This window comes from Narcine bancroftii, chromosome 1, assembly GCF_036971445.1.
Source record: "Narcine bancroftii isolate sNarBan1 chromosome 1, sNarBan1.hap1, whole genome shotgun sequence".
Taxonomy (NCBI): domain Eukaryota; kingdom Metazoa; phylum Chordata; class Chondrichthyes; order Torpediniformes; family Narcinidae; genus Narcine; species Narcine bancroftii.
Genome location: NC_091469.1, coordinates 372,133,971 through 372,146,855, shown reverse-complemented (window position 1 = coordinate 372,146,855; position 12,885 = coordinate 372,133,971). Strand labels below are relative to the sequence as shown.

The window sequence follows — 12,885 nt, the reverse complement described above, 5'->3', positions numbered from 1 at the left end:
CTGAAATGTCTTTTTCCTTTCTAAACCATGGCTTCCTCTCTACCATTATTAACAAATTCCTCGACTGAATCTCATCTATTTCATGTGCTTCTGCTCTCCAGGATAAGATAATGATTAAGTTCTCTAGGTCCTCACCTCCATCTCCTCCACCAGCCTCCACGTTCAACAGATCAATCACTTTGACCTCTGACACCTTCAAAGAGATTCCGCTGTCAGACACGTCTTCCCCTTTCAGCACAAGGTATATTCCCTTCCTGACTGTCTGGTCTATTCTTCTGTCTAACCAAACTACACCACTTTCCACCCTCCCACCGCCACCCCCCCCCCCTTCTTACAGCACATCATTCCCTTACAACTGCAGATGATGCAACACGAGCTTCCTCCTCCTTCCCTTCCAAGCAGGACAAAGGAGGAAAAACCCAACACCCAACCCCAACCAACCAATTTTCCCCTGCAACCGCTGCAACCGTGTCTGCCTGTCCCGCATCGGACTTGTCAGCCACAAACGAGCCTGCCGCTGACGTGGACATTTACCCCTCCATAAATCTTCGTCCGTGAAGCCAAGCCAAAGAGAAAGAAGATTTGATGTTCGCAATGCAGCCACAATTGAAGAAACCAAATGCAGATTAGGTGATGGTTTTACAGAACACCAGTGCTGCAGGGGCAACCCTGAGCTTCCCTTTGCCTGTCACCTTTATTCACCATCCCATTCTGACATTATGGTCTGTGCTCTCATGCCTATCACAGTGAGGCCCAATACAAGTTTGAGGAACAAAACACCATTCTCTGTATGGGCCTGTAGCAGCATTCTGAATTTGATATTAAAACACAAAACTTTAGGTTACCTGATTTCTCTGCTGTCTCAATCAGCCTCATTTAATATTAGATAACTCTGGTTTCTCTTACTTTCCTTAATTTTCTGTGAGTTTGGATGACTTGCCAGGCTGACATGCTGGCAGTCAATCTTGGCCTTTGTATTTCACAAAACCCACTGATTTTGTTGATGCTTTGTCTGTTCTTACTGTCTAACTTTTCCCATGAACTAATGGGCCAGATAACCTTGTTGTCAGTTTATTACAATGGTCATCCTGGCTTAACGTAGCCAGAAACATTCTGCTCTCTGAAGCTTTAAATGCTTATGTTTGTCTCCTTTTCAGTCCTGGTGTAGCCTCCAACCAGAAACATTGATTTGGTGTCTCTTCGCACAAATGTGGCCTGACCTGCTGAGTATTTTCAGCATTCTTTGTTTATGCCCTATCCTTGTTGAAGTTCAAAAAATGAATGATCTCACTGAAAATTTAATAATCTGCCTGATAATTGCATGCTGAAGAAGCTGTTGCCCAGGGATGGGGAGATTAGAATCAGGAGGCAGTTTTAAGATGAGGAATGTTATTTAGGTGTAAAATGAGAAATTTCTCCCTTCTGGAGACCAAGATTTTTTAGAATCATTTACTTTGGAGAGTTATGAATGCTTTTTATTAAGTATGTTCAAGGATGAGATCAGGAGTAGTTCTGATGTGAATACAATGAAATTCTAGTCCACCTTAATGTGTGAGCTAAACAGGAATAGGAGCATAGTCTGAGTTTCTCCAATCTTTTTTTTTACTTAACCTGGTGTCGTCATACTTTTGTGTTTTACTCATAGCAGCACAATTATTTTGGTTGTTGGCATTTGGCTGAAAGTTTCTTGTTGATACAAGGCTTTGGGTACCTCTGAACAGGCAATGCACAAACAGGGAATGATGAGAAATACAAATCTGCAGATGCTGGAAAGTTGAGAAAACAATGAACTGCTGGAGGAACTCAATGGGAAAGGCAGTGTCCATGGGCAGAAATTATTAGTTAACTTTTCACGTCAGGTCTTAAGAAATTCTTACCCATGGATGCCTGACCCACTGAGTTCCTCCAGCAGCTCATTGTAATTTCCTTTAGTGTTTTCTTAAAGTGGCATCAATTCACATTCAATCCCCCTCTCATTCTGACCTAACTGTCTGTGGCCTCCTTGATAGCCAAGTTGAAGAACAACATCTTAATCTTCCATTGATGTATTTTACAAACCTGAAGGAATGAGCATTGACTTTTCTGACTTCAGGTAAACTGCTCTTTTGTTGTTTTGTATCATTTCACTTAAGTTTTTTTCCAACTCAATTTCTTTTAAATGCCATACAATGGGTCAGTATTCATGCTCCTTATCACCTGATTTATCTTGAGCTATTTCCAAATGGTCTTTTTATCTTTCACCTCCCTCCCTGTTCTGTTTTGAAATTAAACTTCCACTCTTCCCCCAGTCCTATTGAAGGATTTCAATTAATTGGTTTCTCTTTCCACTGATGCTGCTTAACTGGCTAAGCTTTTACAAATTTTTTTGGTTTTGTTCTCTGTCACAAAATTTCAACGGTCAACATACATTAAAATGGTGCTCATACATTTTATTTATGTCTACAAAGATCCTTTTGATGGGTAGGAAGACACAATTTTTTATTCTAACCTTGTTTATTGTGGCATCAAACCAATCTTTGTCCTGTTGGTTGGTGAATCGATCTGCAATAACCCGAGTACATTCATGCTGAAAGAGTGATATCAAAGTATCCAGAGACTGGCAAACTTCAGCTGTGATGGTGAGGATTCCTTGCCAAATACGACTAAGATCACGAAGATTGAAAATATAATGAAATTTAGCTGGAGTGGGAAGCATCTGTAAAATTTAAAAACATGGAAAAATGCTGTTGAGGAAAAAATACATCGGAAAATGACACTTCATGAGAATTCATGATCTCTAATCTGTTTGTTAATCATAAATGCACTCATTTATAAATGTTCCATCTGAGCCAGCTTTTACTCTGGCCAGTACAGGTCTCTCCCAGTCAGCAAACATTAACTTAATTTAATTTGCCACTTGATATAGGTTTCAAATAAAAGGAGGAGGCGCATTTAGATACTTAAAAGTAAGTAAGTTTCCTGAAAGTAAGTACCATTCAACAGTTTTCATGATAAGGTTAATGGGGAAATACACTGCCAAATAAACAAACTAGTTAAAATGGAAAGAAAACTCTCCCGAGCATCTTAATAAACAAAAGTGCTAGAGAGACTTAACATGTCCCGCAGCGTCCAAAGATATATAGCCAATATTTCAGCCTGTGCCCTTCGTCAAGGCCACACCTGGAATAGTTATGAAAAGCTATTACAGAGAAAGGCACTATTTTAAAAATTTTCTTGGATTGTACTGGTGAAAAGAAGCTCAGTTTAGTGACTGTGCAAAGTGATAAATTTGCCTGCAACATAAAGAGTTATCAAAGAATACAAAGTGATTTTAGACAATTACAGACATATCCAGCAAAATGGCAGATAGAGTTTAATGTGGACAAGCATGAGGTGCTGCACTTTGGGGGTTCAAATGCAAGGGAAGAGTATATAGTTAAGGAAGAGTATATAGTTAATGACAGGACTCCTAAAAGCATTAATGTGCAGAAATATCTAGAAGTTCAATTCCATAGATCCTTAAAAGTGGCCATACCAGTAGATTGAGTGGTAAAGAAGGCATAAGGTATGTTTGCTTTAATTGGGTAGGGCAATGAGTAAGGAAGTCATGTTACAGGTATATAAAACTTTGGTCAGGCTGCACAATTCTGGTTGCCCCATTACAGAAAGGATATGGAAGTTTTGAAAAGGGTACAGAAGAGATTCACTAGGATGTTGCTTAGATTTGAGGGTATGAGCTATCAGAAAAGGTTGGACAAACTTGGGTTGATGTATTTGGAGGATCAGAAGCTGCAGGGTAACATGAGAGACGTCTAAAAATTTCATAATCAAGGTATCGATAGGGGAGACTGTCTAAATATTTTTTCCCCCATGGTAAAATCTCACATTCTGGTGGACACATCTTTGAGGTGAGGGAAAGTTCAAAGGAGATGTTTGAGGCAAGTTCTTTATACCTGTATATACACACACATATATATATATATATATATATTTATACATATACACACACACACACACACACACACACACACACACACACACACACACACACACACATATATACATATATATATATATATATATATACATACAGTGGTAGGTGCTCGAATGAGCTGCTAGGTATAGGGATGGAAGCAAGTACAAATATAGCATTTAAGAGGCTTCTGGATAAACACGAAAATACAGGGAATAGAGGAATATGTATCACATGTAAGAAGCAAAACTTTAGATTAAAATAGACATCATGATTAGCACAGACATGCGGATGTAGGGTCTCTTGCTGTGCTGCACTGTTGTCCAACATCTCTTAGGAATGGGTGAAGTTTCTGGATGTCATCATCAACACAAGTCATAGTATTAAATTGTAACATTCCAACTTTTGCTTTCTGCAGGGATATCTCTCTCTGTGACTCCCTGATCCACTCATCACATCCCACCCACACCTCTTTATCCCTTGGCAATTTCCCCTGCGATTGTGGGAGATGTGACATGGTCCTTTCACCTTCCCCTTCACAACCTTTCTAGAGGATGCAGAAATTCACATACACCTTCTCCAGCCTGGTCTATCATATTCAGTGCTCACAATGTGGTTTCCTCTACATCAGCAAGACGGTGTAGATTAAGCAAATGTTTTGTAGAGCACCTGCACTCTGTATGCAATGCTCATTTTGTTTGCACACCCGGAATATTCTTCATATTTCCTATTGCCACATAGAACCATACACAAATATCTTAAGAACAACATTTCATATTCTGCTTGGGTTGCTCACAATCCAATAGTATGAAGATTGAATTTTCTAATTTCAACAATGTTCTTTTCCCACCCACCAGTACAACCAGGTTCTCTCTCCCTTTATATATCATTTCCATCCTTCCCCTCCGCCCTTCAGTTCCCAGATTTATCATCCTTCCCATTGGATTCCATCATCCCTCATGCTCGCTCATCTGGTTCCACCTATCAGCTATTGCCTCACCATCCTCTCACATTTTTTAAATATCTTCCATCTACACTCTAGGTCCTGATGCAAACCCTCAATTGGAAATATCAAACATCCTTTTGACCTGATGAGTTGCTCCAGCAGTTTGTTTTTTTTTGCTCCAGATTCCAGTATATGTAGTCACTTGTGTCACAATTCTTTCTCCTTATGTTTTCCTTTTCCATTCCATCTGTCATCATTGCCCTCCTCATCTAGTTCCACCTTTCACTTATTACTCCTCCCCCGGAGCTATATATAGTTCAGAGAACATAGAACAAATCAGCGCAGTACAGGTCCCTCGACCCTCAATGTTGTGCCGACCCATATGTTCCTTCCTAAAAAAAGTACTAAACCATCCATACCCCGTATCCCTCTATTTTCCTTTCATCCATATGTCTAAGTCTTTTAAATGTCCCTAATGTTTCAGCCTCCACCATCATCGCTGGCAAGGCATTCCAGGTGCCAACAACTCTCTGTGTAAAAAATTTTACTCCTGATGTCTCTCCTAAACTTCCCTCTCTTAACTTTGTATATATATACATCCTCTGGTTTTTGCTTATTCTGCCCTGGGAAATAGGTGCTGGTTGTCTACACTATCTATGCCTCCATAATTTTTTTAATTTTTTGAATATTTTATTTAAAAATTTCCATCCATATAATTATATATTCTACAGAGTCAATACTTAATTAAATTCAAAAATTGCAGTGATAACATGGTATTAACCCTCCCTACCTTTTACCCCCCTCCCACTATAAAAGTTATAATAATAACGTGTTGCGATCCCAGAGGACTCCAAAACCCAGACGCAATAGAAATTCACCAAGACAATGGTTACCAAAACAAAAGTTCCTTTTCTTTTCTTTAAACATAAAAAGGAACAAACTTTAATTTATTACTATTAACTTAACCCCATTTTAAGGGCACATGTATGTAATGTGTATATGTTCAGGAAAGTTATTTGTTTCATTGTCTAATCATTCACTCTCACTCCTCCAAGTTCACCCATATCAGGCAATTCTTATACTGTGCCCAGAATTTAACATTTATGAATTTTCACCAGGCTTTGGTGCTTAAAGTTAAATGGTTACCACTCAGGAATATTCTTGTTGGTTTCAGAGAGATATTTGTTGCTTGTTAGACACACACAAACTGATTTCCTCCAATCAGTAACGTCAATGTCTTGCTGAAGAAACTTGCCCCATCATTGGTTTTCCAAATCATAACCTCTTCTTCCAGGCCACCACAAATTTCCTCTTGTTTCCTTTATTTCTGGAGAAACACTCTAGCCAGCCATTTCATCTTGTAAGAACTACAAGGGTTTTGAACAGGCTGAACTCAGAACTCACAACCCATCTTCAAAATGGGTTGCCAGCTTGCCATTTTGTAGAGCACTCAACTGCTACTCTCTCTCTCTCTCTCTCTCTCTCTGAGAAAAGAATGCTGTTCATTTTTTCCTCTCTATGCTTGTAAAAAACTAAATGACCCCTCCCAAGTCTCCAAACCCAATCTTTGAAAGATCTCATCAGTACTTGAGCCTGGACTCTGTTCCATTTGCACCTCTTTTGAAGTTCTTTCCAAAGAAGTTCCATTATCGCTACAAAATCAACTGGGGCCTCAACGTCTAGCTTCAGCAAAGCTCTTGCATTTTAAATGAGATGTCTTGTGAAGTGTTACTCTGTTTGTGAAGTGACCTGCACTAAACCCCCACAATCTATCTCTTTTAAAGACATGTTTATGTATAATGTAACCCATAACAATAGATACAATATATAGTTATATAAAAGAATTACATAAAGAAAGAAAGAAAAATATAAAGGAAAAATAATATTGGTCTGGTTGGCACAAAGGATTAGCTCACATACTGGAATCTTACAGTATTTATATTAAATGACTTTAGGGAAAAAAGATTATTACAGGTCTTACTTATCCCTAAACTTTGCATATGTTGGTTCCAAATTTGTACGATAGTTAAATATTTATTTCCCAAATTATATGTCATTTTCTCCAAAGATATACAACTTTGAATTTCCAAATGCCATCTTTCCGTATCCAATGAATGTCTGATTTCCAAGTCATTGCAATATATTTCTTTGCCATCGCTAATGCTATTTTGATAAATTTGACTTGATAAAATTATAGTTTTAATTCAGATCTTGTTCTTTCTATATTTCCAACAAAAATAAATCTGGATTTTGCAGAATAACAATACCAATGATCTGTTCTAAAAAGTTTCCTAAATCCAACCAAAAAGTTCTAACTTTAGAACATGACCGAGAAGAATACAAAAATGTTCCTGTTTCTTCACCACATCTGAAACATTTAGCTGATAAATCTGATTTCATTTTGTGCAGCTTTTGCATTGTTAAATATAATTAATGTAAATAATTATATTTAACTAAATTGTATCTAACATTTATATTTATCATACAGTCTTGATAAGAGTTCTGCCCATCTTGGGCACGGCCGTCTGCACCAGCTATGATAAGTCCAGATGGGCCACCTTCAGGTGGTCCACTGTAAAAAGTTCCTCTCTCCCCCCAACGTCCAGAGTGAAGGTTCCACCGGACCGGTGCAAGACTTTGTATGCCCCCTCGTACGGTCGCTGTAGCAGTGCACCTTGTGGTTCCTTCAGCAAGAAAACAAACTGGGCCAAGTCGAGCTCTTTGGGGAGATGAGACAGCCGGGTGGCGTGGTGTGCCGGGGGTGGGGGAGCTAGGGAGGTCAGTCGCCTGCGTAGATCCATCAGCAGGTTTTAGTCGGTGGCCATGGTGTCAGGGTCTGGGCCAAAAAACTCACCCGGCAGGGAAAGCGGTGCGCAATACACCATCTCTGCTGCTGAAGCTTGCAGGTCCTCCTTGGGTGGTGTCCTAATCCCAAGGAGGACCCAGGGTAGTTCATCCGTCCTGTCTGGTCCAGAGAGCCTGGCCATAAGCGATGCCTCCAGGTGCCTGTGGAACCTATCCACCAACCCGTTGTACTGTGGGTAGTACGCTGTGGATGGTAAGCTGTGGTGTGGTGGAGCTTAACCCCCAGGAGCTTCGCCATCTGAGTCCACAGGACAGATGTGAACTGCGCCCCTCTGTCACTAGTGATGTGCACCGGGACTCTGAAATGGGCGATCCATTGGCGCACATCTCCGCAGAGGCCTCCTTAATCGGGACAGCCTCCGGCCACCTTGTGGCCCAATCCACCACCGTGAGGAGGAAACAAGCCTCCTTGGACACTGGCAGGGGTCCAACAACATCAATAGGGATATGTTGGAATCTGCGAACCGCCGGGTCGAAGTTCTGGATGGAGGTTCACATGTGTTGCTGGACCTTGGAGATCTGGCACTGGGTACAGTTCCTGGCCAGTTCCCCCACCTCCTTCTTCAGCCCGTGCCACACAAGCTGCTCCGTGATCATCCGCACGGTTGTCTTTACCACTTAGTGAGCGAGGTCGTGGAAAAGACTGAAGAGCTTCGCCCTCCAGTGCGGCGGTACCACCGGGCACAGCATGCCTGTTGGGACGTTGCAGAGCAATGTGTCCGGGCTGCTGGGCACCCGGACATCCTTGAGTTTGAGGCCCGAGATAGCGGTCTGCAAGGCCTGCTTCTCCACATCATTCCTCTGTGCCTGAGCCAGTTGTTCGTAATCCAGGCGGGTGCGAGAGTGTTGACGGCTGGACAGGACAGTGCATCCGCCACTACATTGTCCTTGCCAGCCCTGTGTTGGATGTCGGTCGTGAACTCAGACACGTATGAGAGGCAGACCTCGGATCCTTGACCATCGCCAGTGCTTGAGTGAGGGGCTTGTGATCTGTGAAGGCTGTGAACATCCTCCCCTTGAGGAAGTAGCGGAAATGGCGGATGGCTAAATACAGCACCAGGAGCTTCTGGTCAAAGGCACTGTATTTGAGCTCCGGCGGGCGCAGCTGCTTGCTGAAAAAGGCCAGCGGCGCCATTGTCAATTGAGCCACTCTTCCAGAACCCCCACTCCACCACTGCTGTAGCTGAGGTCTCCACGTAGAGCGCCGTGTGCACCTCTGGCCGCGGGTTCATGAGCAGTGTGGGATTGGCTAGAGCCTCCTTTGTCGTGATGAAAGCCCTGTCTGCCTCCTCTGACTACAATAAAGTCTTTGGTGCACGCAGCTCTGGGGATGAAATGATGGTAAAAGTTCACCATCCCCGCGAACTCTTGGAGGCCTTTCAGGGTGGAGGGTTTGGGAAATCATTGAACACCCGCTACCTTCTCCGCCACCGGCGTGGCCCCAGCTGCCAAAATGGTGTACCCCATGAACTGCAGGAACTCCTTGCCAAACTGGCATTTGGCCATGTTGACCGTGAGGCCGAAGTCCGCCAACCGGGCAAAGAGTGTGAGGAGGTGGGCTTTGTGTTCATCACAGTTGTGACAGGCAATGAGAATATCATCCAGGTAAATGAACACAAAGTCCAGGTCTTTTCCAACCGTGTCCATGAAGTGCTGGAACATTTGGGCTGTGTTCTTTAGACCGAAGGGCATACGCAGGAACTCAAGGAGGCCGAAAGGGATGATAATGGCTGTCTTACCCATGTCATCAGGATACACCAGGATCTGATGGTATCCTCACATGAGGTTCACTTTGGAGAAGACCCGTGTGCCTTGGAGGTTGGCAGAGTAGTCCTGTATGTGGGGCACTGGGTACCTGTCGGGGGTGGTTGCGTCGTTTAACTGACGGTAATCCCCGCACGGTCTCCAGCTCCCGGAAGATTTCGGAACCATATGGAGCGGCAATGCCCAGGCGTTGTCTGAGTGTCGGATGATTCCCACTTCATGGAGTCTGGAGTACTCCTCCTTTGCCTGCTGGAGCTTTTCCGGTGGCAGTCGTCTGGGTCTAGCATGCAGCGGGGGCCCTGTGTGGCGATGTGGTGGAAGACCCCATGCTGGGGCAGGGCAACATTGAACAGTGACTCCAAGATGGCAGGGAATTCATGGAGGATCTCGTCGAACTCGTCCCTGGCAGCGGTTATGGTGGTGATTTCGAGCCTGTGGGTTTCTGTGGTGTCCAGTTGGGTGGAGTGGAACAATTGGGCATTGACCATGTTTTTGCCCTTCATGTCAACCAGTAGGCCGTGAGATCTGAGGAAGTCGGCCCCTAACAGCGTGGTGCCCACGAGGCTAGGACGAACCTCCAGTGGAACTTCTCCTTCCCGATCTGAATCTGTGCCCTGTGGGTTCCGTAGGTCCTGATGGTTGAGCCATTGGCCGCCTGCAGGGTTGGACCTTGAGATTGGGTGCGAGCCTCTAATGCTGTGGGGAGAAGAACGCTGAGCTCAGCCCCTTAGTCCACCAGGAATCGGCAGCCGGTGGATCTGTCTATCACAAGAAGGAAGCTGTTTGTATGGGCAGCCATCACAGCCATCAACGGCGACTGGCCTGGTCATTTTCCTGAAACCCGCTGGGCTGGTGGCACTTATGGGCTTGTGCTCCCCAGCGCTGGTGGTGGAAACACCAGGTCGACTGGCCCTCTTCTGGCTTGGTCTTGGGAGCAGCTTGCAGTCAGTTGGCTCCTGGTCATGACATCTGGTTGAGGGCTGCCTCATTCTCCCTCTTTGTGCACCAGAGGGCATCTGCACAGGCTGCTGCTCTCTTCGGGTTCGAGAAGTCTTCATCTGTGAGGAGCAGCTGGATGTCCTCTGGCATCTGTTTCAGGAATATCTGGCGGAAGAGAAAACAAAGCTTGTGGTCTTCTGCCAGGGCCAGCATTTTGTCCATCAGCGCCGACGTACTACGATCCCAAAGCCCATCTAGTTGAAGGAGCCTGGAAGCCCGTTGCTGGGGAGTTAACCCGAAAGTTCCAAGCAACAGATCTTTGAGGACGGTGTACTTGGCTGTAGCTGGGGGATGGTGGATGATGTCGTCCACCCTTGCTGCCATATCTTGGTCCAGAGCAGTCACGACATTATAGAACATCGTGGCGTCTAAGGAGATGTTGCTGAGTTCAAATTGTGCTTCTGCCTGCCAGAACCACGTTTTCGGTCAGTGGGTCCAAAAGGGGGGAAGCTTGATGGAGACAGTGTTAACCTCTGCTGAATCCATGGTGTTTTGAGTCCAGAAAAACGTCTGGGCTCATTGGGGTCACCACTGTGTCGGTGTGAGGAGTGGAAGAAACACAGCCACCATGTTGAGGGTCATTAACGACAGTTTTTATTCAAATTCAGCATGCCCCTTTAAGGGCAGCATGAGCTCAGTCACCTGGTGCATTGTGACATCATCATCGGTGCCCAGGGTGCGCGCTGGAAGGGATGCTGGAGTCAGAGAGAAACCTCTAATGGCACCATTTCCCCATGGCTGCCCTGCCATGTGGCGATACAAGCGGGGCCGGTTCACCATGAGGATGCGTGCCGCCACAATCTTTCCTTTTCCACTCCCTCAGTTTGGATGCAAGGTTCAACCTGAAATATTGATATACGCCTTTGGCTTCCACTGATACTGCTTGATCCAATAAGTATTTTTAGAAGTTTATTTTTATACTATCCTCATGCTGATCTGTTTTCTATTAAAGTATACAATTCTATATTGAAACTCATATTGTAACCTAAATATTAGTTGAGAAGAAATCCTGATGGCTTGGTATCTGGACCATTCATTGGTCCAGAATACAAGTCACAGTCTATATTGCAACTGGAGGTGCAACCAGAGTCAGGTTCCAGAGTGTGATGAGGATTGGAGTTTTGGTCTGGAAACCAGGGACCAGGAACATAAAATGGCTTGCAGCGAGATCAGGGGTAAGGAATGTTTGTCTATTGCCTGTACCCTGTAAACTCACAAATTCTCTGGTTAAATTTGTCTGATTACTCCCTAACATATTAATAAAAGTGAAATAAAACACGTTTGGGTATTAATAGAAATGACAACCAATTGTCTAGAACCCTGTTAATCCAGTATGATCAAAGTCTCAAGGGTGCAGGATAATTAGAGTTTTACTGTACTTTGAACAGGCTATTTGATGCAGCATAGCTTTTGTTAAGGACTACACACTATTTGTCGTGGCATCTCAACCCAATGGCAGCAACTAAAACTTGTTCTTTTCAAGCAAAATAGAATATTTTGTGCACATGAATGCCCTCATATTTACAGCATCCATTGCAATTTTCTCCTGTCACCCACAAACTATCAAGTGCCTGCTACACATCTGAATTTTACACTCAAACATTGTTTTTCTCTTTGCCCCTAATTCTCCACCTTAAAGTTATCAGTCCACTTAAAACTTGACAGCTTTCATGCTACAAACTATAACCATATACCATACCTTAATCTTGGTAGCCTGCCATAATTTGCGAGTAGTTGATACTAAAGCTGAGGCTAGTTTACAAACTTCTTCAGGAAAGCCACGCTGTTCACAGAAATAGCCAGTTGCAATTGTTCTAAATATCTTGTCAATCGATGCATTTGAAGGTAGTGTGCAGTTATAAATTGTGAACTGTCTTTTGAGTCGCTGAGGAATGTCATTTCTGCCACCACCTGGATGAATCATAGCAGCAACAAACTGTACATCAACAATATTGGTAAACTCTCCAGGTTTTTCTAGATTGTAGAAACCCTTCTGTTCCATTAATTGGCGGACAATCTCATTGGTTATCTATTTAATGAAAAGTGTTACATTAAACAAGTAAAAACACAAATCATACCACAAAATGAATAAAAGCATACACTTTTTTTTGAGTCAAGAATACACTTACCTGATCACCCCATTCATTAATCACAGGCATGTTAATATCATCAATAAACACAGTCATTTTTTTGCCACTGGGTGGACCATATGTACTGCCCATGCGTTTATCCACATAACTTTCAATAGTCCTTTGGAACATATTTGGCAAAGTGGCAGAAGAGAAGTTCAGACTTTTGGTAGCATGGAGTTCGGGATTATATTTGTTCATGTAGCCCTGGAAATTAATATTCAATATGC

General features: G+C 43.3%; 1 protein-coding gene across 8 annotated transcripts in view; it reads right to left on the bottom strand.

Moving 5' to 3' along the window:
* Positions 1 to 12,885, bottom strand: part of dnah5l (dynein, axonemal, heavy chain 5 like) — a 425,035-nt gene that overhangs the window by 201,525 nt on the left and 210,625 nt on the right. For all 8 annotated transcript variants that reach the window (XM_069913293.1, XM_069913291.1, XM_069913294.1 and 5 more), the window contains 3 exons: positions 12,656 to 12,862; positions 12,226 to 12,555; positions 2,489 to 2,695 (listed from right to left, as the gene is read on the bottom strand). In XM_069913293.1, the coding sequence (XP_069769394.1) occupies positions 2,489 to 2,695; positions 12,226 to 12,555; positions 12,656 to 12,862 (744 nt within the window). The remainder of the gene's footprint in view (positions 1 to 2,488; positions 2,696 to 12,225; positions 12,556 to 12,655; positions 12,863 to 12,885) is intronic.